This window comes from Phalacrocorax aristotelis, chromosome 7 (genome assembly GCF_949628215.1).
Source record: "Phalacrocorax aristotelis chromosome 7, bGulAri2.1, whole genome shotgun sequence".
In the NCBI taxonomy this organism is placed as follows: domain Eukaryota; kingdom Metazoa; phylum Chordata; class Aves; order Suliformes; family Phalacrocoracidae; genus Phalacrocorax; species Phalacrocorax aristotelis.
This window is the reverse complement of record NC_134282.1, coordinates 36,569,689-36,594,119: the sequence shown is the minus strand read 5'-3', so window position 1 is coordinate 36,594,119 and position 24,431 is coordinate 36,569,689. Positions and strand designations below refer to the sequence as shown.

Below are 24,431 nucleotides of genomic sequence, written 5' to 3'. Positions count from 1 at the left end.
AGACAAACAACTAACAAAACTTCTCTTGAAGATTACACAAATCAAGTATGATGCAGAGAGAGAAGGGGTTTTTGATATGCCCTAGTTTCCTTTGAGATTGGTTTAATTTTATTCTATTTTTTAACGTACACAGGATTTAGACGATGCTTTATCCTGGCAGTTTTTGACTTCAAGTATTAACAAAAGCTGTATTTTAGCCCATCTTATCAAATCACAAGACTTCTTTCAAAGGAATAGTTTGAACCTTACCTTTCTGCCCTTAGTTAACAGATGTAATGCAGCACAGCCCTGTAACTGATTTACATTTGGTACAGACTTTGGCAAAGCCATCTATCTCTCAGTTCATAAAAAGACATTTTTTTCCCACCTCTACCTTTGAAGAGAAACTATGAGGGGGAATCCTTCTTTAAAGTATTGTCACACTTCCATGACAGGAGGAAAATAAAACCTATAATCTGTATTTCACGCGCCTTGGTCTTGGTTTTATCTTTGACTGTATCTAACAGACCTCGTTTCAGTGCCAAAACAGTCAAGTCAAGCTCCACTAATACATAATTTAAGTCTTCTCCATGGTGTCTACAGTTTTGCATACATATGTATTTCGGAAGTGTATGGCATACATTTCTGCATAACTATGGAAAGAAATTCCTTTCTCATATGTGAGGAGTTGGCAATGCTATGGGATGCATACTTGATAGCACTTATGCCAAATGGTCTACGTCTGGGTTCTTTGTTTGGGTTTGTTTGGGGGTTTTTTAATATTCTTTCAGCCGTATTTTCAAAGCCAGCTGCAGCCTTCTTGGCCATATATTCAACATTAATCACACAAATCACCTCTTTGGATGAGGTCACCCTTTTAAAGGTTTTTTATGCAAGTAAAAAAGGGGGTGGGGGCTCTGTGTTAAGCTCCCTTCTTAGGAGTCCAAGAGTTTTCATTTCTAGTGCCGCTGTATATTAAACACTTTAAATCCATTTGAGCAGTTGAAGAACTAAAGCACACAGACATATTGTCAATTAATGCTGTAAATATCCCACAGTCTGTACAAAATGGAACATTTAAAAAGAACAGCAGCACCACAGTTTTTCACTCCGTGATCACTACACCTGCCTCATTAATCTCATGTACCCATGTGAGGTAAATACATAGTACAACTATAAACTAAAAATCAATAAAACCTTTAAAAAGGTTTAATTTGATTCTACAAGGGAGGTTATAATAATCCAACTCCGCTTTCTCACATTCTGCAAGCAATTTCTCTCAGCTCAGTTTCAACTGCTACTTTGTTCTCCGTCTCGCTATCTATCATGCTGTTATAATGCCAGCTCAAATGCTGTTTGTAACAGCACAGCAATTTCTCAGAAGTAGCCAGCTTCATAGTGTGTTCCTTTAGAAGTGCATAGAAATTATTAAATTACAAATGAAAGACTCTGCAGTTGGTCATGATTACTGAAACATTTATGTACATTCAGTTGATCATGAATTTTAACTTTTGTTCCTTTACAGATCTTCTGTTTATATTCTGTTTTGCTAGATTACATGGGAAGTGAAATTGAAGACAACTGGAAAAGAGCTATGTTTTCCCCATACTCCCCAATACCCTCAAAATAAAAGACTGGGACACCCACCTCCCCCATCCCCTACTGGCTTAGTGTCAACAGATCCCCTACAACCATTTTTAAAACCTCTGTTAATATGAGCACTTTTCACATACAGCAGTCCAACTCACTATTTAAAGAACGCAATTGCACAGGAATCTGCTTTACAAAGCAAGACCTGCAACATCCCAGTGTCCCCCCCAGTCTGCAAAATTTCACATAACAGCATGGGACAAAGCAATTAATACATCTAGAAATACCTGAGGAAAACATTGATCATTCAGCAACTGGTGATCACAATGGGGTAAGCAGCAGGATCTTTGATTATCTCACTGCTGGGGGAATTGTTTTCAGGAAGGTATTGCTAACCAATTTCTTGATCATACACTGCCACTGAAAATATCTAGTAATTTTCTACAGGAATAGAGCTGTTTGACCCAATTCCAATGCAGATAATTATATTATCTGTACCTAAAAATCCCTCTGAGTGTTTCAATCAGGTATGGTATTCTTTGCTTTCTGTTCTGATCTGCTTAGCATGGCTGAGCACCATTAAACAGCTGTCAGATTCCACACAAGAAGTGGCTGGATTTCAGTAATAAGCAAAATGGTTCCCAATAGTGTTTAAAACACCTGGGGATCCTTCCAAATGAACAGTGCAATGAGGCTAAACTATAAGATTAAACTGCTGTAAAATAAGCCCCACAATTTCTTCATAAAAGTACACACCCTAATACATTTAGTCTCTGAAGAGCTCAGTTGTTGCTGACAATGAATCATACCTAGATGAAACTTCATATAAGAGTATGAAGAATAATTCACAACCTTTACATTCACGAAATTATACAATTAACTCCTCGTGACATACAGCCCAAGCTATTCTCGTGTTTCTATCAGCACAGACCATCTACAACAAATATGCTAAACCATGAGTCAGAGAACAGAGCTCAGTATGTTAGTTCAGCTATCACAAAATACAAAAACAGCATCTTCTTCATTTTCAGTCCAAGGCAATTTTATAATCAACATTTAAAGAAGTAAGCAAACTAACTGATCATGAAAGCAGTTAGTTAGAAGCAAGAAGAGGCTTTCTAATCATCAGAACAGCAAAGCTGTAGAAGTGCCACCTATCAGAACACTGGGGCCAAAAAAGCTAACAACCCTTAAAATTAAGTTTGATCTGCTTCTCACACAAATTGTGTAACACTGATCTAGTGACAGTAGAGGATTTAGACTCTGCTCTGCAGGGCCCTCCTCTACATATCTATAAGAATCTGTGCAGGTAAGGAGGCAAGGATTGTCTGCCAGCTGTGGATATATATAATCTTAAAGCTAACAGCTCTGTAAAATACATTTCCAGAAGTGACTATCAAGGCTACAAAGACTGTCTCAGCAATAGATGAAACACAAGATACTTGAAAAAGGAATGAGAGTAAGAGAAAACAAGACAGCAGAACTCTGAATATGGTGTGTGGAAGCTTCCATGCATCCAAGTTTCTCCAACACCTTACGTATAGGAACTCCCTCTTCTATAAAAGCCACAGAAATTCAGAAAACTACAGAACCTCCCTGGAGAGGTCAGGTCGAGGTGTAAGTGTACTGTGATAGATAAAAAAAAATTCAGCTCCACTTGAGAAGCAGCCACTGCTTCTCTCCCACAATATCCTGCCCCAAGGCACTGAGATGACAGGAAGTCTTTGACAATACAGGTGCCTATAACTAAAAGGTCTAGGATGGACAGACAGCTGAGGAGGTGACAATTGCCTCCTAGTACAGAAATGGAAGGCCCTAAGTCAAGTGTATTTTTCCATTTTGACAGCTCCCTGTAAACTATCTGGGCCCAGCATTCCCCTTTCCCTTCCCCTGCCTTACGCAACTGCAAGACACCAGTTACTGCTGCCTCCAACTACAGCCCTTTTGCTTCATGTTTAGAAGCAAGGAAGCACAGAGACTTTAAACAATCCTTAAGCTACACAGCATCCAGGCTTCTCAGTATGTCTAGATATACCCCCAATTTTCATTTTTATTTTTTTATTTACACCTGTTCCTATAACTGTGTGCCACTGAAAACAGTCTTAAAAATGTTTCAGCAGAGAATGGATCACCTGTTCACTAATTAATGTCACAGGTGATAGGGATATTGCAGTAATTTAAAACTAGGTAGGGTTTTTCCCCTCTCTTTTTCACTGGGATAGCTCTTGGATTAAATCCACTGAGATTGAGTCATTCCAGATTTTCCTCAGCACACATTTTTATAACTTTGAAAACAAATACTAGAAGAAGAAAAAATAATAAAAAAAAAAAGACAACCTCCCAAAGCCAAAAGTGCCCTTCCCATTCAAATGCAGAACTATACCCAAAATTGAAATTGTCACACAGCCCATTAATCTCAATTACAAAACATGTTCTTTATTCAGTAAAATTACAGCATTTGGTTGAATGGTAACAGTATTTACATACTGGTTTATGAGCTCCTGAGATGTTTCTCAAGCAAATAAAATAAGAGACTAGGTTATAGTTTATTGAAATAGAACTGCGTTGTACCTAAGAGAACAACATACTGCTGCTATTATTGCTCCTATGCTACAAACATTTAAAACTATGTTGTCCTTCAAAGGATTCATAGCACTTTTCATTTACCAAAATAGGACTAAATCAGTGGTGCACGCAGAATAGCCCCCAGTGATGACAAAGGCAACCCAAAGAATCTACAGAAAACATACAAATTTATAAAATTCAGAGTACTCCTGAAAACAATACATGAAATTTTGTGCTGCAGCTATGCTCCATGGAATAGTCTGAATCCAAAAATGGAGAAACTCTAGCAATAAAGTCTTTTTAAAGAAAAGACTACCACAAACCTACTGATGTCATCATTAATGATGTCACAACCCTACTTGTGGAGCATCACCCAAATTAAAACAAAACACAAAAAGCAAGTCCCCTCCTCCCCCCAACTTATCAGTAGAGAAAGGATCAGGTTGAACAGATGACATGATAATAAATTCCAAAGGCTTCTGGAAAACAGCAAATACTCTCAGTGCCTCAAAAGTGATAAAACGCGAACAAGTACCTGCATAGCTGCAGCCTTCTATTATTAAACATGAAGCATCATAAAAATATTTATACATAGCATCTTCCAATGATGTAAGAGCTGCTTTTAATTTCTTTTTCTGCAAGACATTCTCTGTTGATTGACTTACCACTGAGACCAAGAGCTCAGTTCCAAAAAACCAGAGCATTGTTTATTAGATTAAAAAGCTTTTTATATACTTCTTATTTTTAATGAGACAATAGTTGTCTACTAAAATATAGTTTATTCAATCACAACTAATAGAACATTCTGCCTTAGACTGCAGCATGGGGAGAACTCTGTGGATGTCAAAGCCTGCAAAGAGAAATGACTGGCACTTAGCAGTCTCAGTCCAGGGCCAGAGCTAGTGAGTGAAGCATTCCTCCTACTAACCACGGCAAACCACAAACCCCTGTCGCAGAACACATGCTGACTGAAATTCAACCTGCTGGACAGTGACTGCTCTTAGGAAAATCTTAACAATTAGTGTCAGCAGTAAAAATATCCTTTTATCCATTTCCTGCTTTTTTCTATGTATGGTGTCAATTTTCTAAGGATCAATTTTTATATCAGACTGCAGGTAATTTTCTGAAACATGCAGGTATGCATGCATGCTCCTATACACTAAATATATCAGGTAACGATTCTCCATTTGAAGGGTGATTTTGGTCACTCCTGCATTTATGTTTTCAGTGAAGCGTTCTACATAGCAATACAAACAGCATAACCTTAGCAAAATAAAAAATCAAGTTATGTAAGGATCTGGCACTCCGAATATGTCTGTGTATCAAGGAACAGGGTATTTTGAAATGCTAGCACTGTAATAACTGAAGCTTCACTTAAGAATTTATTCCACAACAAACTTTCCCCACTTCTTCATCAACAATCTTGTTTTCTTCCTTCCCTAGGTAAACCGGTTATTATAAACTCCAAAATATCAAAGTGGTTCTACAGCAGGTGCAGCTATGAAAATAAATTTATGAAAAAAATATTTCTAGTGGTTTAGAAGGTTTGCTAAATCAAACAACAAGGATTTTTACACTTAGAGAGGTGTGTGCATGTGTATGTATATCTAAGTATCTGTATATTTTTATCACTACTCCATACAGATTGCACAAGAGCCCAGACCTGCTAGCTTACAACATGTTGCAGAATCATGACCCAAACAGGTAAATTCTTTAACTCAGTACACAGCTGAACATATAAGTTTATAAGGTAGCTGTTCTAAAAATAATTCCACCTATACTGGTCACACATTAAGGTCACATGGTTGCCATAAGAATAAAGGACCATACTAAAAAAAAGGCAAGAAATAAAATACTATTTCAATAGCTTAAAACAAACAAACAAACAAAAAACCCACCACATAAAAAACCAACCCCAGAGCTACAAGTCTATAGAGACACCCAACACTTAACCCATCAGTCCTGATTTCAAGGAGACCAAACTGTTAATACTGTCATGTTTTCCTGCATGGTTCTGCATCTTCAGGATTGAACTATTAGAAAGGCATAATCAGCCTGTGTGTAGTGTGTAGGTCAACTTAATTCCAATACACTAATTTATGCAACATTAGCACCGAATGCCAGCTCCAATTCTCTTACTGTTTGCACTCTAGGAGTAGACTTGTATTTTCTGCCAATTCCATTACATCATCCGAAAAACCTCAAACATTTCTTCCCCCCCCCCCCCCCAAATCCCTTCCACTCTCCTTTTCCTGCTCCCTTCTCCCTCCCCAAGCCCGTTACCGCCGTAAGCTTTATTTCACTTTAAATCCCGCAAAGCCCCCGCTCCCGGGAGCCCTCGCTATTGTGCAGCACACGGATGCCTCCCTCCATCGCTGACCTTCGCTTCTTCATTCAGCCGGTTACATAACCCGGTGCCTGCCTGCCTGCCTGCCTGCAGCGAGCGTGAGCCCCGGCGGGTGTCAGCCTACGTCCGCCCCTGCCTGACCCCCCTCCCCTCTTTAATCCCGGGGGAGGAGGGACATATGGGTCACCAGGTTAGCAGTACCAAAGCCTAAACAACTCGGGACCGCAAAGAAAACATCCTAGCTGCTGGAACCGCCTGGTTCTTCCCAGGTCCCGTCCCCGTCCCCCCCCTTTCCGCATCGACACAGAAGCGACAGCCGAGCGTTACATAATTGATGGGATCCCGAAGTTCCCCCCTCCCCGAGCCCGCCGGGTCCCCGCTCCCCGGCAGCGCCATCTGCCCGCGCTGCCGGAGCCCTTGGCCGGGAGAGCCGGGGCGGGGAGGTTGTATAACACCCACCAACTACGACCGCTCCACAAACATCCAGAGAACTCCCGACAAATTAAGGACATTTTTCTCCAGTGTTTCTGATTAACCTCGTTACATAAGGCGCTTGCATTCCAAATGCACTCTCGCAAGCTCTAAATATACCCCGCGCGGCCAAAAGCTCCCTGCACACACGCCCGTGGCCACCCGGCCTCCTCCGGCCGAGCCCGCTCCTCCTCGCCTCGGCACCCGCCTAACTGCGCGCTCCCTCCTCGCAAATCGCCTCTAATTAAATGTTTCGGCGTGCCATCTCGATGGCTTTTACTGTACGCGGATTCCCTGAGTGGGAAGCTGCCTGGGAACGGGGGGTGTGGCCAAAAGAGGAAAAAAATACTGTAAAACACAAGCCAACACATGATCAGCCATATTCCAACCTACAACCAAAAACCCCTCCGTCCGAGGAGAGACGGGCTCCCCACGGCCGCCGGCGGCCGGCCATCGCCGCGCCGGCCCCGGCGGGGGCTGCCGCTCCCGCCGGGCACACACTTTTCTCCGCCTGCCGTCTCTTTCAACAGCCGTGTGTATTATTACATAGCGTTATTTAATTAATTTTTACCCATCACCGAGTGATTTTTACCGAGCGAAGCCTCTCTAGCGCGCTCCCCACTCTCGTAGGAGCAACGCTTCATAAATTATTTACAAGTCATTAAAGCGGCAGCCTTCCCCCTCTCGCACGTCTCGGCAAACTCCGGCGATGTTTGAAGCCGGCGCCCCTCGCCATGCCCACGGCGGGAGCGGGAGCGCCCGGCCCGCTCCACTCCGCTCGGCTCCGCTCCCCCGGCAGCCAAACTCCTCAGCACCTTCGGAGCTAACCCGCACGACTGAAAGACGCAATAATCTAAGGCAGGAGCGGGCTAGGCAGTCAGCGACTGAAAAGCCGGGCTCGGTTGTTTGCTTGCAGCGCTTTATTTGGGCGGGGGGGGTGGGGGTGGGGGGCGAAGGAGAGTCCACGGAGGCAGAGAGACCCTCTGCGAAGTTGTGCACGTCCAAGAAACAACAGCAGCTACGAGATCCTCCACTCCGCAAGGAAATAATTTTTAAGATACACTTAAATGAATTAAGGGAAAACAGCGCGCAAGAGAGTGAATAAGTCACCCGCAAACCACAAATCTCCTGTTTAATCACAGATCCCCCATTCAAAACAAGCCACAGCACACCAGTTGAGAAACTGTCAAAAGGAGACAGACGAGGGGGAGAAAAGGGTGGGGGGAAGGAAGGACACTGCAGCTTTAAAAGTTTGTTCCCTTGAATCCCAATACTCCTGCTGTTGCTTTATATATTTATAAAATTATGTAATTTCAGAGGCACGGTACCCATCCGGATACCACGGGGAGTAAACGAGAGAGACAGGAGAGCACCAAACACCGCTCAATATTTTCATCGCATTTGTCCCTCCTCCTGCAGCAATTAAAAGAAGCTATAAAAGTTTGCAAGGTTTTGCAGGGGGTAGAAGCGTAGCTTGTTTGCGTACGCGTCTTCAACAAGCACGAGCAATAAAACAGAGGATTAAATCGCTGCATTTCCCCTTCTGCCTTACCCCCCTCTTCCTATTCCCACCCACCCCCCGATCCCACTCCCCCGACCCCCTCCCCCTTCCCCAAGTCTCCCTACCTCTGCTGCTGCTGCTGCTGGAGTAGCTCTGCCTGCGGACGGGAGCCGGCACATCGCTTTTCCGGGCAGGCTCCAGGTTCACCGGGGTGTCCCTGGCGCCGGCGGCCGCCTCGGAGACGCTGCTACCCGGCTCACTGGCTGCTGGATCGGGGGCTGCCGGAGCGGACTCCATGTTTTTCCCAATGTAGATCGCTTGGAGATGGCGAGCTCCTACACTCCCTCTATCTTCTGTTTCCAGCGCAACTCTATGGTAGGAAAGCAGAAGGGAGAGAGCGAGCGCGATCCAGATGGGATGTGAGCTTGCCTGGCTGTGACCACAAGCAGCGCTAGCGAGAGCTGCACACCCCCCCGCCCCCGCACCCCCCGCGCTCCGCCGCCAGCCGCGCACCCCGCGCCCGCCATCGCCGCCCTCCGGGGTGGCCCCGGGGCCCTGCCACGGCCACCGACTCCGGCCCCGGCCGCCCGCCGGGGCGGGGGCGGCCTGCGAGGCGCCTCACGGCCGCGGCAAGAAGGGGTGGCGGCGCCGCTGCGGGCCCCCAGCGGGGCCGGGGGAAGAGAAGGTGCTGCTGTGGGCCGCGGCGGGCGGGACCGCCATCCGGCTGGGACCCACGACCCGATGCGCCCAGCGGGGTCAGCGGGCCCGCCCGGAGAATCCCAGCTCTAGCCCCAGTACTGGTGGGATGAGCTTCTAGGCAGGTCTGTCTTTTCCCCCATGACTGTTCCAGCCGAAGCTGCATCAGAAGATGCCAGCTCTGTTAAGCATCTCAGGACCCACACGTTTAGCAACTGTGCAGCCGGAGAAGGCAACTTTTCAGACAATACCTGTCTTCTGATAAAGCACGCTTTGACATAGGACAAAACATGACGACTAGCAAGGTGCCAGAAAACCTCTGGACCTGGCCTGACTTCTGCAAGCACTCTCATGCAGTTCATAGTCTCACTAATGGTCAACTCCTTGTCTATTACCTGATTTCAAAATAAAGTAACAGCTGCCAAGAACTGCATGCTGAAGAACACATCCCTCTTGTGTAACAGAGGCCATGTTACATGCAGCCCTCCTGCCTCCTGCACAGAAGGTGATAAGTCTGTCTGCTTTGACTCTTCTGACTGGTAGCATGGCCTGAGTAAACCATAGTATTAGCACTAATAGCAGTACAAGCTTTTTCCCAAATAGCACCGGGTCACATGCAAGCAGCTGATATGCTACCTTCTGCCGACCCAGACCCTTGCTATGGCTTTCAATGCTGCTGGTGCCAGTACCTGATGAAACTCATCAGTAAACCCCGGACAAATCCACATTCTGCAGTCTAATCACCGTTATTGCACTCCTCTGTCACAAATGGTGGCTGCTCACAAACAGTTGTGAAATGTACCGTGAGTCCTGTTTGCCTCAGGAGCTTGTCCACAAATTGGATTACATCTTGCACTGCTAACAGTGGAAGGGTAGAGTCTTGGGTCTGTCGGTTTGGAGGTCCTGAAGTTCCAATTACCCGTGTCTTGAAAAAAAACCACAGTAGTTCTGATTATCTGTTGGCTGCCTACATCTGAGAGGGATGGGCAGAGATTGCAGGAGATAGAGTAGTACTAAGAATGATTCTGCATTTATTTAAAAAGTAGGAATAGATTTGAGGTCAGAGCTGGACATGCAGACCTTGCCCACTGAGTAAGCCAGCAGTTGTTCTTGACGGTTAAGCATTCAGTTACAGCAGGCCTGGAAGCCCTGGGGTATGGACACAAAAGGCTACAATGTTTTTCACCAGTGACAAGTGAAATCATCTCAAGCCTTACGGAAGCTGTTCCTAGACAGCAGACTTGGAGGGGGAGTGAATGAAAATGGGAGAGGGAGGCTGGAGTACAGTTTGCTCCCAGTGCCTTGTCTTGAGGCTGTGGGGAGTGTCCCATCGTTACGCTCTAAGACATACTGGCACTGACAGGTTCACAGTCTTTTGCCATCATCTGGCCAGAATCTGCAGAGGGCAGCGAGGTGGTCCTTCTCAGATGCAAGTTTGGTGGATTAGAGCTGCAATTTCCTGCAAACTGTCTCCCTTTACTTTTCACTAATTGGCAGCCTCCAAATAGAAGCAAGAATTATGTGAGCTGTGGAGACTGAACTGCCTGTTATCCTGAGAGAAAGCTTATCCCTCCCTCTTCAGATCAGGGTTTAAGCAGGCTGACCAGGCAGTGTATTGGGAAACTTGCCCAGCTAATAAGAAAAGGACTTCATTCTTCAAAGCTGCCAGACCACTGCCTTTCACCAGCACTGGGAACAATCGGACCACTTGCCACAGTAAGGATTATTTACGTGAGTGTTTTGCAGGACGGTTTTTAGTATTGCAGATTCTTCACATTATCAGAGAGTGTGGGATGGTTTTTTCTCCTATTTGTTAAAGGCTGCTGAGATTTAGTATACCTACCTTAGCTATACTGTTATCATTTAGCATATCTTTCCCCCCATTTTCTAAAACTAAACAATTTTTCAATTTACTTAGAAAGAAAAAGAGAGGGAAACACTGAAGGCTACAATAGGACAACATCCAGTAGAGCTTTGTTTTTCAAAAGAAATTATGCAGGGGGGAGGTTACAAAGGAGTAAACCCAAGTGCCTAGAACATCTGATTAAATGGAGAAGAAAAATTAATTTATGTTGTTTAACAACATCTCTCTCACAAGTCGCTAGCAATAAGAACTATCTAAAGCACGACAGACTTGTAGCATGTTTGTAGAGGCAACAGGCTTTAAGAGGTTTTTTGTAGCACCTACACAAGCAAAGAGACAACGCCGCTTTGCTCTTTTGCAAAAAGAGAGGGTGCCCAAAAAACCTGAAAGCACCATGAGAAAAAGAATAGGGTGGCAGTTCACTTGAGCTTTATATAATGGAGGAAAACCATTATGACTTTTGTCAAGTTCCCTCTCTACAAAGCTACTCTGCTGAGACATTTCCTGGGCACAGAAAAGGTCTTCCTCTTTCTCTCGTCCTTTATTTCTAGCTTCCAACCCATACCTCATTAACTTTTGATAACTAAACTTGTTTAAACAAGTTTTAAGATCATACAGACACTTTTTCAGAGTACCGACACAGCAACAAAGTGGCATAAAAGCTATAATGTGCACATGCTCTCATGCAGGACAGGCACAAAGTACACAGAGTACGCACACACACACGAAAATCGTAGTTCACAAGAGAATAGTATAACATTTTGCCATAGTGTTCATGGTCTGTTAATATGCAAGCATGTTTTGAATATGAGATAGTCAATAATGGTCATCTACGTACACAACTAATACAGCTGTTGAACTAACCCACTTTAAGAAGAATGGCAAAGTACATTCCCAACCCAGGAAGTATATAACAGCCCGCATTCCCTTCTGTGGATCTGGGCTACAGTGACCTCTGGCCACACTATGCACGTGTCAAGGGGGACTGTCAAACCTTCTGAGGAAGCTTTGTTAGCTCCAATCTGGAAGTAGTAGAGAAAGTATTGCTGCAGAGCTGAATAATCACAAGGGCAAAGCTCAGATAATATCACACAAAAAGAACTAGCGAGATATTTTGGTGCTCGTTGCATTTCCTGTCTTAGGTGTCTGTTGTGACATTCCCCCAAACTTTTCCAGTTACAGCTCCTCCTCCTGTACAACAAGTTGCCAGGGCTAAAGTACGTTTGCTTCCATTGGACACATTCCCTTGTCTGTGGTTTTGACGTCTTTGCAGGAAAAGAAAAATCAAAAGGTTAATCAACAGGTTGAGTACATTCAGAAAAGCAAATTTCAGAGTCATCGAAGTAGTAGGACATCCACTAGGTGTTCAGTGGAGTCAGCTAGTACAATTCCAATGTACTCATGCTTATAGACCAATCTTGAAAGAAGAATTTAAATCATATGTGTCTATTCTTTGTAACCATATTCTGTGGCATATCTTTTAATGGTTTACAAAACATTAGTTAATTAAATTTTACAGTAGGACAAGAAACTGCTTCCATTTGAAACACATACAGCCTATACTACCTGAAAACAACTTCCTTGAAGTTATGCACCCCATTAAGCTTCAGCAAAACCAGGCAGACTAGTAAACTACATGTATAGGACCTGAAATAATTACTAAAGCTTAATATTTGGCAGTAATTAAATTAAATACTACTTTAACAGCATTCTGTCATATTCTAGATTAAAACAAAATAGGAAATAATAGGAAAGAAATAAGACAACTGTGCTGGCGACACTGTGACTGGATGCAGTTTCAGTGGGCCCTTTCCCACAGCCTTTATTTCTAAGCAAAGCAGAAAGCTCATCAAACAGTTCATCTGGAATTTACACTCACAGATATAATTTTGTTTGTTTTAAATACTCAGGAGCATTCGTTAACTAGCTAGCACAGCACAGATTCAGTGGAATCTCCTTCCTGCTACAAACTCAGTGTAAACTATGAACTGCTTTTCATTGTTTGTTAAGCCTCTATTTCCATTTTCCTCTGCCACCATTTAGATTAATTCCTTACTTGATTTTCTATTTCTGAAAGCAACTGAGGTGGAGAAGCATACAACATATGAAGTAATGAACCCTTTGTGCTTATCTATACAGTACTATGTCCACAATCAGCATCCCCTGATATAAAGAGGAAGCAGCAATAGCACAGTTCTTAAGTTCTTAAGAGTTCAATACTTTTTGTGAATGAATTGAGGCAAAAGGCCCAGAGATATCTGTCTTTCTCAGCATGCTGTCTTTGCTGCTGTTTTCTTGCAGATGGTTAAAAAGTATTACTGAATATTTTCCTTTAGCAAGATGAACACCTTTCTTGCATTCCATACACTTGCACACAACCTCTTCCTCCCACAAAGGTAAGCTAATTGAATTAGAGGAGCAATTCAGCCTGCCTGTATTCTCTGGAGGGTTGAAAGGAAACGGGAGAGAAAAATCTGATCCAAAGATACATTTTTCATCTCAAGAAAATGGAAGCTTTTCTAGAAAAGATCAGTAAATGAGACACCATTTCTGAAATCTTGGATCGCTCCCGATCCAAAGTGGGGGTGGTTGTTTTTTAATTAACTCTTGCTTCAAAACCTTCTTCTTAATTAGATTTTTACTCAATAGCTCTTCCCTCAAATAACACATTTTTTATAGAATTCATCCTTTATATCAGACTAATAACTCATAATTTTGTGCAAAAAAATGTGTTTCTCTAGAAGTAGGTTAAAAGCAGGTTAAAGCAAGGAGAAAAAATAGCTTCTCCTTAAGTAAAAAATGTTACTATTGTCTAGATGATCGTTGTGCATATGCCTTCATATATCTCTGTCATTCTCCTGGTGGATTCCATCAGTAACCCCTTTCAAAATACCTCACCTGAAAGAACCATTCTAAGTTATTAGGCTCACTGCCAAGATCCTAATATATTAGAGAGTTCAAATGCATTTGCAAGCCAACTTTCATTCAAAATCATTAAGGAAGTTTGCACTAGCCAAGCAAAAGCATATCAGACCAAGTTCTTAGTTCTAAATCATCCTGAATAGAAAAGCTACAAGTTACCTTGTATTACTTTGCATTAACATGTAATTAATAAGATACTTTCTAGAAACTGTCTAATGCACACTTAGGAGGGCATACTTAAGCCAAAACACAAAGTTGCATATTTGCAGGAATCTAAACCATGGCTAAGTAATATTCTTCGTAATTAACTTTTCCTAAGTATCTGGAAAGAAAGATGACAAAAACATACCTGCATATCTGAGGTCTGCAAACAGCATACCCACGCTGACACTTAACTCACGCAAACCTATTCCACCACGGCCACGCTTTCCTTTTAACATTCATGATGCTAAATAGTACTGTACTTCACCTCACCATTAACTCACAACATTTTGCAGCATAGCACCTTCAGAAAGCCGGGGAAGTTACCTGCCTTTTCCCACTCCGTCACAACCCACCCATATAAGAAAATGTTCTGAACAGGTGTTGGGAAGCTTTCCTGGTATCCCATTACAACAGTCAGGAACCATGCCTGTACACCTTCTGATTTGCCTCCTTTTTCTCCAGGTCACAGAACTTTGTCACAGAACTTTATCTTCCAGCTAGCTTAGAAATACAAAATTGCCTTCATTGAACATGTATCAAAAAATTACACTAACACAGTTTATTCAAGCAGCCCATATACACAGCAGAGACATTACAGCATTAGATGAGCATTAAAACTGAGTTATGCCAGAAAGGCAGAAGTGAAAGTTACCATTTAATTTAAAATAATTATTCAGGTTTTACATAATTTGAAGCTTCATTTGATTTATTTAATCACTGTATCAAGTAAAATATTTTTATTTCAAGGAAAAATGGAAAACCTTCTACTGCTTGCAAAGGTCAACTAGCATGCCCAGCAGTACAGAAAACATATTCTCACGTCTAGTTTAACTCTTTGAGAGCCTAACATTCCACAATAGAACACAACAGCCTCTGTCTTTTATAACAGTAAGTCCAAAATTTTGTATATTTTATGCAGACTAGAAGGATGAATATGAAGCTTCAAGTATTATGCTGAAAAAAGAATCCTTGGAAGAGGAATTTCATAGTTAATATATTCCAATGTGTTAATGGAACATTTTTCCCTGTTTTGGAGATGAGAGAGAAGAGGGCAGAACTACTAAACTTTCACAACTGACAGTTCTAATAGTGTAAAAGAAAATTTGGTTGTTGTTAAAGCTGACTTTGTGTTCTATAAAGCACCAAAATCCAAAAGAAGCTTTCCAATTTTTTTCGTGTTTTCTCCTGTGATGAAAAATAAGATGGGAAAAGTACCTTCTAATCAAATAAAATATCGAATTAGAACTGAAATTAAAAGATACATTTTGCACCTTGATTTTTTAACTTGTTAAAAGTGAAGTCAGATATGCTTCAAAGTCAAATTATATCTTCCTTTTTAAAATACAAACTTTTGAACATGTTTAAAAAGGAACATCAAAGTCTTGCATATTTTCCAATTTTTTCTTCAATTCACAAAAAAAATCAATCACAAAATAGAGTTCATCAAATTGACCCAACTATGGATTTTTCTAGCCAAAAAAAGCCACTCCATTTGGATATAGTAAAGCTACTGATAGCTCTGGTAGCCTTTGTACAATTAACATGGTGATTCTTACACAATTTCAACTACGGAAGTACACATGTAATGTAAAGTAGGCTACTCAGTAACAGCATCAAGAGAGTCTCTTGGTAGGTCTTAAACTAGGAGACTCAACTATCCTCAAAGCCATTTACATATCAACATGAAAAATTTAGGTCTTACTCTAACATTAAAAATGGCTTTCATACTCAGGTTTGTGACTCTAACACAAGCATCATAAGGCCTATGGCTGTGTTAGGCCATAATTAGAGTACCAACACAAGGAGTTAGAGCACTGCCAAACTGTTTTCACATGTCATTTTGGCTGGGCTGAACATCCTTCTTGTTCCATGGCTGTAGATGCACTCCCCTCAGGATGAATGAATCTCAACGACTAACAGCTGCTTGCGGCAAGGCCCATAAACACATTACAAAAAAAAAAAAAAAAGCAACTTCTGTCTCTCAAACCACCAAGACAAGCTAATCAATCTACAAACCACAAAATAACGAGCCTATTACAGAGTAATTTTCAAAACTTTTATCAATTAAAAGTCAAAGATAATGCTGGAGGGAAGAAATGCACATTGACGCACTCAGTCCCTCTCTGTAAAGTCAAGGAAGAAAAAAAAAATAGGGATCCAATCCAAATAAAAATTATTTCAAGGGTGGATTTTTTGATATTGTTTATTTGCAACCATTTTAAATGTAAATAAATTGTAAGTGTTGTTAGCCAAATAGCTACTACCTTCAACTCTTGTGCCAGAGGTTTTTATTTACGTCTTGAATTATGCAAATTATATATCATAACATCAGATTTTTTCCTTCTCATTCAAAGAACAGAGAAAAATAGCAAATTTCAGCCTAAGCCTAGCAATGCAAGATCCTAGTCCTCTATTCCTGAGTCTTTCTAAGCCTGTGAATGCAGCAGCAACTAAAAGAGGTAAGGCATTTCTCTTTCTTCTCGAAAGATTCTTTACTTTTTTAAAAATAGAACTATTATTTCAAAGCAAAAACAGGCTAAGTAAAATATCCTCTCAAATGTATTTAGACAAACTATATTCTCTCATTTAGAAGAATCATTGCCTTACAGGTTTCATAGTCAAAATAGGAAGCTCTTTGCTATACAAAGTTAGGTTTAATTGAAGTTTGAACCTTGTGACTGAGGGACTTCATGACAACCCACACAGTTATTTCAAAGTTTAAAGCAGAAATAAAACCTGCCATACCCCACAGATTCTTAGAGTACTCTTCCATTTTAGCTTGTCATTTATAGCAAATTTTATGTTATTTTTCTTCCTATCTTTACTGTCTTCCATAATGCATGGGATTCTTTCATAAATCACCTCAGCAATCCTTGTTGCTATTGCAGAAATTTAACCACCATTTGAAAGTAACATAAAGCAGCAACTCCAGCAAACTAATAAGAGTAAAAAAAAAAAAAAAAAGGTATGAAGGTAAAATCCTACATGGTGAATAACTAACATGAAAATCAATTTACTTATATAAAACAGCATATTTCTTTTTCACATCCTTCATGAATATGTTACCCTATAGTCATATTAATCAAGTGTCCACAGGACTTTTCCCAGTTTCTTTTTGCAGCTTCCACCATGTTTCATCTCTGCAGGCCTGCCAGTAGTCACTCAAAGTAATCAACACAAATTTTCACTGGCAACAGTGTGCCTTTTCTCACCTTAGCATGATGGCAATCATTTGCCTCCAATTTAAATAGATTAAGCAAATAATTTATTATTTACAGCACTAGCTTTAAACTAATTCCATTTTACTTTTCTTCAAATTACCTATAATCTTTATAATGCACTGATATTTTCCTGGTATATATACCAATGAAAACTACTGCTGTGCCTACCCTCCACTGAGCCTTACAGTTTTCAAAGACCTTTATGGTGATGTTCAATTACCACAAGTAACAGCAAGATCAGCAGTCGTGGTCAACCAGGGAGGTCCCAGATGACTGGAAACTAGCGAATGTGATGCCCCTCTACAAGAAGGGTTGGAAGTAGGATCTGGGGAACTACAGGCCTGTCAGCCTGACCTCGGTGCCAGGAAAGGTCATGGAGCAGATTATCTTGAATGCCATTATGCAGCACATGCGGGACAACCAGGGGATCGGGCTCAGCCAGCATGGGTTTATGAAAGGGCAGTCCTGCCTCACTAACTTGGTCTCCTTCTATGATAAGGTGACCTGCTTAGTGGATGAGGGGAAGGCTGTGGACGTTGTCTGCTTGGACTTTAGTAAGGCCTTTGACACTGTCTCCCACAACATTCTCCTGGAGAAGCTGGCTGCTCACAGCTTGTACAAGTGCACCCTCAGTAAGTTTGCAGATGACACCAAGTTGGGCAGAAGTGTCGATCTACTGGAGGGCAGGAAGGCCCTACAGAGGGACCTGGACAGGCTGGATCAATGGGCCAGAGCCAACGGTACGAGATTCAACAAGGCTAAGTGCCGGGTCCTGCACTTTGGTCACAACAACCCCATGCAACACTGCAGGCTTGGGGAGGAGTGGCTGGACAGCTGCCTGGAGGAAAAGGACCTGGGGGTGTTGGTTGACAGCCAGCTGAGTATGAGCCAGCAGTGTGCCCAGGTGGCCAGGAAGGCCAACGGCATCCTGCCTTGTATCAGGAACAGCGTGGCCAGCAGGAGCAGGGAAGTGGTCATGCCCCTGTACTTGACGCTGGTGGGGCCACACCTTGAGTACTGTGTTCAGTTCTGGGCCCCTCAGTACAAGAGGGACATTGAGTTGCTGGAGCGTGTCCTGAGAAGGGCAACGGAGTTGGTGAAGGGTCTGAAGAGCAGGTCTTATGAGGAGAGGTTGAGGGAACTGGGGTTGTTTAGTCTGGAGAAGAGGAGGCTGAGGGGAGACCTTATCGCTCTCTACAACTACCTGAGAGGCAGTTGTAGTGAAGTGGGTGTTGGTCTCTTCTCCCTAGTATCAAGTGAGATAGGACGAGAGGAAATGGCCTCAAGCTGTGCCAGGGGAAGTTTAGGTTGGACATTAGGAAAAACTTCTTCACCAAAAGGGTTGTCAGGCATTGGAACAGGCTGCCCAGAGAGGTGGTGGAGTCTCCATCCCTGGAGGTATTTAAAAGAAGGGTAGATATGGCGCTTGACGATATGGTTTAGTGGTGGACTTGGCAGTGATAGGTTAGCGGTTGGACTCAATGATCTTAAGGGTCTTTTCCAACCTTAACAATTTTATGATTCTAAGATCAGTGAACAATTTTCAAAGGAACAAAAAGTGGTTCATTTCAAAGTTCCTTACTAATGTTTGTGGTTTTTCATAAATCAATACAAACATAGAGAAACAGTGTAGCAGCTCTACCTGATTATTTTTGTTTGTCTGAAGGTAAAACAGAACTCATAACAAATAGTAGCTTTAAATTCTCTTATCTTTCTTCCCTAGTGTTGCAAAATTTGTCTGAGGGGAAGATGTTTGAAATCAATGAGTTTAGATTGGGGGCCAAAAGATTTATATTTCTCACAAAAAATATCTTAATTATTTTATATCACCATTGTTTTTCACTATGAAATTTTAAGTCTTCCGCACTTTCTATCCACACATCAGAAAATGCCAAAATCTAACAAAAATTGGGGGGAAAGGTTTAAAGAATAAGAAACAATTAATACGGCTTTTATCAGAAGTGCTTCATGCCCCTCTGCTTCAAATAGAAGAGAGAGAAGCAGCAGCATATTATGATTGTCCAAAAGGATGGTATTAGCTAATCTATCATTTCAGGTTCACGAACAAATCCAGGAGAGCAATTTCTTACTTCAGACTAAAAATCCTTTACTGCTTTTCCACCTCATAATCTTTCAGTTACATTCAGGGATCTTGTGGTCTTTCATTTGGCATGCTGGGCCCCCGTCTGGTCAGCTGTGAGCTTAGGTTCCAACTTGAAAAAAAATTATTTTAGGCATGCTCTTTGTGTTGGTGCTCAAAGTACAAGCTTCATGTGATATAAAGTTTATGTTCCTTCTAATCTGATCTCATAACTCTATTCCATGGGGACATCCTTATCAAGGATTAGATTCTTGGCCTAGGATGCTGGAATTAAAAATTCCTTACTAATTAATTTTCAGCTGGCACAAATCACACTCTTTTTAAGTTCAGTAAGAACTGTAAGTCTATTCTGCTTGCTTAACCACTTATAATTAAAGATAAATAAATAGCTCAGCTCTATTTTTTCCCCAGATGAATGTACTGATTACCACAGTAGGTTTTCCTGCAGAACTTTGGTTTGCAGATAAGGGATTTTTTTAAGAGTCCAACTTTCCAATTGCTTTCCCCCAAGAGTAAAGGGATTGGGAGGGGAATAGTTCTGAAACTGATCATAAAAAGTTTCCAGAATTTTTTTTTTGAAGTCCATAATTATTTTTAATGCTCAGTGTTGGAGTATTTGTTTAAATAAACATGCTTGCATATGCTTCTACAACCCTTTCATAAGCAAAAATTACAGCTTGGGAAAGCATATAGCTAACAAAGAGTGAAACTAATCACATACTTTATGTGATACATGCTTAAATGCTTTGCTGAACTAAGACCTCATAAATGCCAGGAACATAGTCTTTAATATTCTGGATTTGAAAATGGACTATTAAACTACAATATTTTTAAATTATTGAAGCGTCCAAGAAGTACAAACACCTAAATTAAAATATAAGGTCTGTTACTTTTTTTTCTTTTTAAATACCTCTATTTGAAAAATTTTAATTCAAACTCAGGAAGCTTAGTGGTACCAAGATAGTCAGACAGTTGCACTTAATTTCACCTTTCTCTTCCCCCCCCCCGAAAAAAAATTATTTGGTCACAGAACTATTTCACTGCTGGAAAACTGAGCTGCCTTTTTTGATCGCTCAAAGGATACCACTTCTGTTCCCCCAACAGCATCTATGGAATTACCAAGAGGAGAGTTAGAAGAAAACCAATCCTCTGTATGATAATTATGTTCATTCTGGAATACGGTATATGTCCGAATACACATGTATATATACACTGTGTAATCAGACTGCTCACTGTATGTACTTGGTGGTTTAGTTTCTGGACTATCAGGAACACAGAAGAAACAGCACAGTGGTTCAAAATGAGCCCCTTGCTGGAAATGTATGTGGAATCATTTAATGCTTTCAGTATTAGCTGTGAAGAAGCTTAAGCCAAGTTACAGTATTTGTTTTGCCAGTACAGGGAAAAAAGATATCAAAAGGACCACAAACAGTTAAATAATACCCCTCTGTTCTTGTCAGGCAGACTGACACAGATGCAGCAACCTGATTGAGTTTTTGAGGAAGTTAGACCAGGGAAATGGCAAGCCTTAGGGATTACAGGCCTGTTTATCACAGCCCTTCCACCACGCTAACAATCTTTTCTCTTTTCTCTCCTTCTGCTTTGCTCCATTTTCTGCTGTTAAAAAAACAACATTCCAATTTAAAAGAGCTGCCTACTCACCTGAGCCACAAACTTCTAATGGGAATAGCTCCAGCTATTCAGATCTCCATGCTCAGGGTTTCCAAAAGGGACCTACACTGGGAGAATTTGGAGAACCACCTCAGAACTTTCAAAGCCCAGCAGCTGTAGCAGTGTATTGAGATGAGCCAGTCATATCAGAGGCCATTTAACCACGATGCCAGTCAGCTTTTTCATAATCCTGACTCCCAGATGTGTCAAGGTGATGTTGGATACTACAAATACATAATTCAAGCTTTTATCCAGATGCTCCTTGGTTTGTGACTGTCTTGAATTCATATTGTGCCCACCTTCTGAAGTGCTTAAATGGTGGCAGAAAGCCATTAAAGGCAAACAGAAAAACAAATGAGAATATGCATGGTTGAAGTAAATTTATTTTTGTGTTTAAGTGAATACACACAGAAATTTCTCTGTGGTATTCAGTGATCTGCACTTTCTGAAGCACCATCATCCACAAATACAGAAGTTCAATAATTAGCTTTCAAGCTATTCATTAAATTTCTGGGGTAGACAAATAATGAATAAAAGCCAGCTATTCATTAGCATGCAATACATGAAAACTATCTGTTATCCCTTTTGATGAATCTGACCCAAGGTTTCTCTGCTGTTGGAGGGAACTAAAATTGTAGCTGACAGAACAATGTGGTTTACATATAAGAAAGCAGAAGGAACAAAATGGGTTTGTGACTCAAATAAGCAAGAGGTTATTTTGGGGAAATTCTTTTTGGGAAAGTAGTTTAAAGCATGCTGCTGTTGGCCTAACACATCCAAACAGTATGCAGACCTTCCAAGAGGCAGAATAGGTGTCAGCTGTTCATGACTTATTCAGCGACAAGTTGTCTGCCTAACCCATTAAGTCTGTTGCCTATGAACCCTGCCTCATAACAGGAAAAGAGGCTCCTGCATGAATCCCTCTCCATCATTTCAAGACTTCAGTCCTGACTCACAGACTCACTTTTGGTTACAGAAAAATTTTGTTCGATTTTATTTTAATTCTGAATTGGAACAGCATTAGCATTATTATTATTATTCTTCACAGGAAGTAGAATGGGTTAGTGTGCAGCTATTTTGTATTTAAGCAAGATTGTGCTTAATGCTTTTGGTTTTAGTGCCACTGCCTCTGGAGAATCTGTGATATTTCAGTGTTTGGTCACTGCTACTTTCTTTATCCCAGCAGGTTCCCAATGTAATCAGTTCATATACTGCTATGCCAGCTCAGCCAAGCAAGACTAGGAGTTTTGTGTTCGCACTGCCTGTGTCTAACTGGAGTAGCAGCTATTGATGAATATTCTGAAAAACAAAATCTCTAAATGCTGGAGAAAATAGTTAAAGCAATTGGCTTTCCAAAAAGAAGAAAAGGTCAGATTGTAGTGCAGTCAGAAAGTGCTATGAAATTAATAGCAATATGTTCTCCACACACTGAAAAGATGAAGCTAATTAGTAAATTTCTGCAGTTCCCCCCAAGAAGCCTTGTAGATTACTAAATGGGTCCACAATACTACTGGTATCATTCAAAGATGTGCATTTACATTTGATCATTTACCAGAGTGTTTCTCACAATTATTCTAATTATGGACCAAAAGCCACACTTCTAGACTCCTAAAAAAGATGAAAAGAAAAATCTGCAAACTCTGCATTATCTCCCTTCCTGTTTTAACTCCAGAAAGAGCAATTTTTGGATGGACTAACTGTGCACACCTCTGTAGCTTCATTAAGAAGAAAAGTACCCTGCTCCCCATCACCCTCAGGCTTGTTCTGAGAGAGGCAATTCCACAGTCCCAGTAGGACTCTCCCACTTTTTACTCTGAGAAGGCCTAATCAGCAACAAGCTAGGAACCACACCACTCCAAAACCGTGTGTCAGACAGTATTGTTTTTTCTCCCTACACCCTCAGAAATAGAGTTACTGCATTCCCAGCATCAGCATACCTGTGGAACAGATTTTTTCCCATCTTCTCTCTGCCTTGCAGATTAGTGGGATGGGGAGTATTCTTCTGGAATGGGGAACATGCAAGCCTTAAACCTGCAGGCTCCGAGCAACTGACTGCTCCAGTCCCTAGAACACAGGCCTTCACCTCACACAAGTCCCTGGTGGCTGAAGACAACTATCCACTACAGCTTTGGTGATCAGGTAGTCTACTGAATACAGCCAAAATTAATTTGGCCACTGCAATTCATTTGGCAAAATTAATTAAAGGCCAGTTGCTCCTGAGAGAGGCAATTCCAAAGTATGTCATTCTATAACCATACTTCGCAAATTCCTGCTGTAGACAGTGTTCTGCCTGGTCAGTCAAAATGCTCAGAGGCATCCATGAAATAGGAAGGATCCTGATACTCATTACCAAACAGCAAAATTACCAAACAGCCCAGAAAACACAGTAGTCAGACCCGATGTAATGCAAACCCAGTAGCAAGCACATTAAGTTATCCCAGAGGTTCTTCCACTTCTGCAATTTTACAGTTGTTTTCAACCACAGAAATAAAAATTGAGATTTGCATTATGTCCTGAATGTTCCCCAAACTGGATACGCCTGAGATCATGTGAAAAGGTCTGGAGGAAAGGAGTAGGAAACCCAGAGCTGTGTTCATCTTAAAGAGACTTCTCAAACACCAGGCTTTTCACATGTGCAAACACAGTTTCCATCTGGGTAGCTGCACTTACAGAGCAAGTAGAAGAAGCAAGTCTAGGCTGTCTAACAAGTTGTGAACAACAGCAGGACCTTATCGGAGGCTGGCTGTTGTCATGCCCACAGACCAGTGTCTTTCACATTAAGCTAAGGAGGTTCTTTCAGTTCTTAAGAACAGCCCAGGTAGAATTACTTTTGTGGTGTATATGGATGTATCCTGCTGAAGATGTTGAGAAGCTAGAACTTGGTGAATTGCAGCTTACCCAGCTGAAGTTGCACTGGGAACTTGTACTAAGAGGTTGGGTTGTGCCTGAGTTTCTATTTGTCAAATTTTCTGCTTCTGAAGTACTCAGAGGGACAAAGTGAAATTGCTGAGCTGGGATAGAATCATAGAATGGTTTGGGTTGGACGGAACCTTTAGAGGTCATCTAGTCCAACCCCCCCCGCAGTGAGCAGGGACATCTGCAACTAGATCAGGTTGCTCAGAGCAACCTGTTCCAGTGTTTCACCACCCTCATTGTAAAAAATTTCTTCCTTATATCCAGTCTAAATTGACCTTCCTTTAGTTTAAAACCATTACCCCTTGTCCTGTCACAACAGGCCTTGCTAAAGAGGTTGCCCCCATCCTCCCTATAGTACCCCTTTAAGTACTGGAAGGCCGCAA

At 41.6% G+C, this 24,431-nt stretch overlaps 1 protein-coding gene across 2 annotated transcripts in view; it reads right to left on the bottom strand.

The window, feature by feature from the left end:
* RORA (RAR related orphan receptor A) overlaps positions 1–8,884 on the bottom strand; it is a 390,738-nt gene extending 381,854 nt beyond the window's left edge. The window contains exon 1 of one of the 2 annotated variants that reach the window (XM_075100102.1): positions 8,579–8,884. In XM_075100102.1, coding sequence (XP_074956203.1) covers positions 8,579–8,750 — 172 coding nt within the window. In that variant the 5' untranslated portion in view covers positions 8,751–8,884. The remainder of the gene's footprint in view (positions 1–8,578) is intronic. The other variant, XM_075100103.1, reaches the window with a different exon arrangement.
* Positions 8,885–24,431: the final 15,547 nt, after the last annotated feature.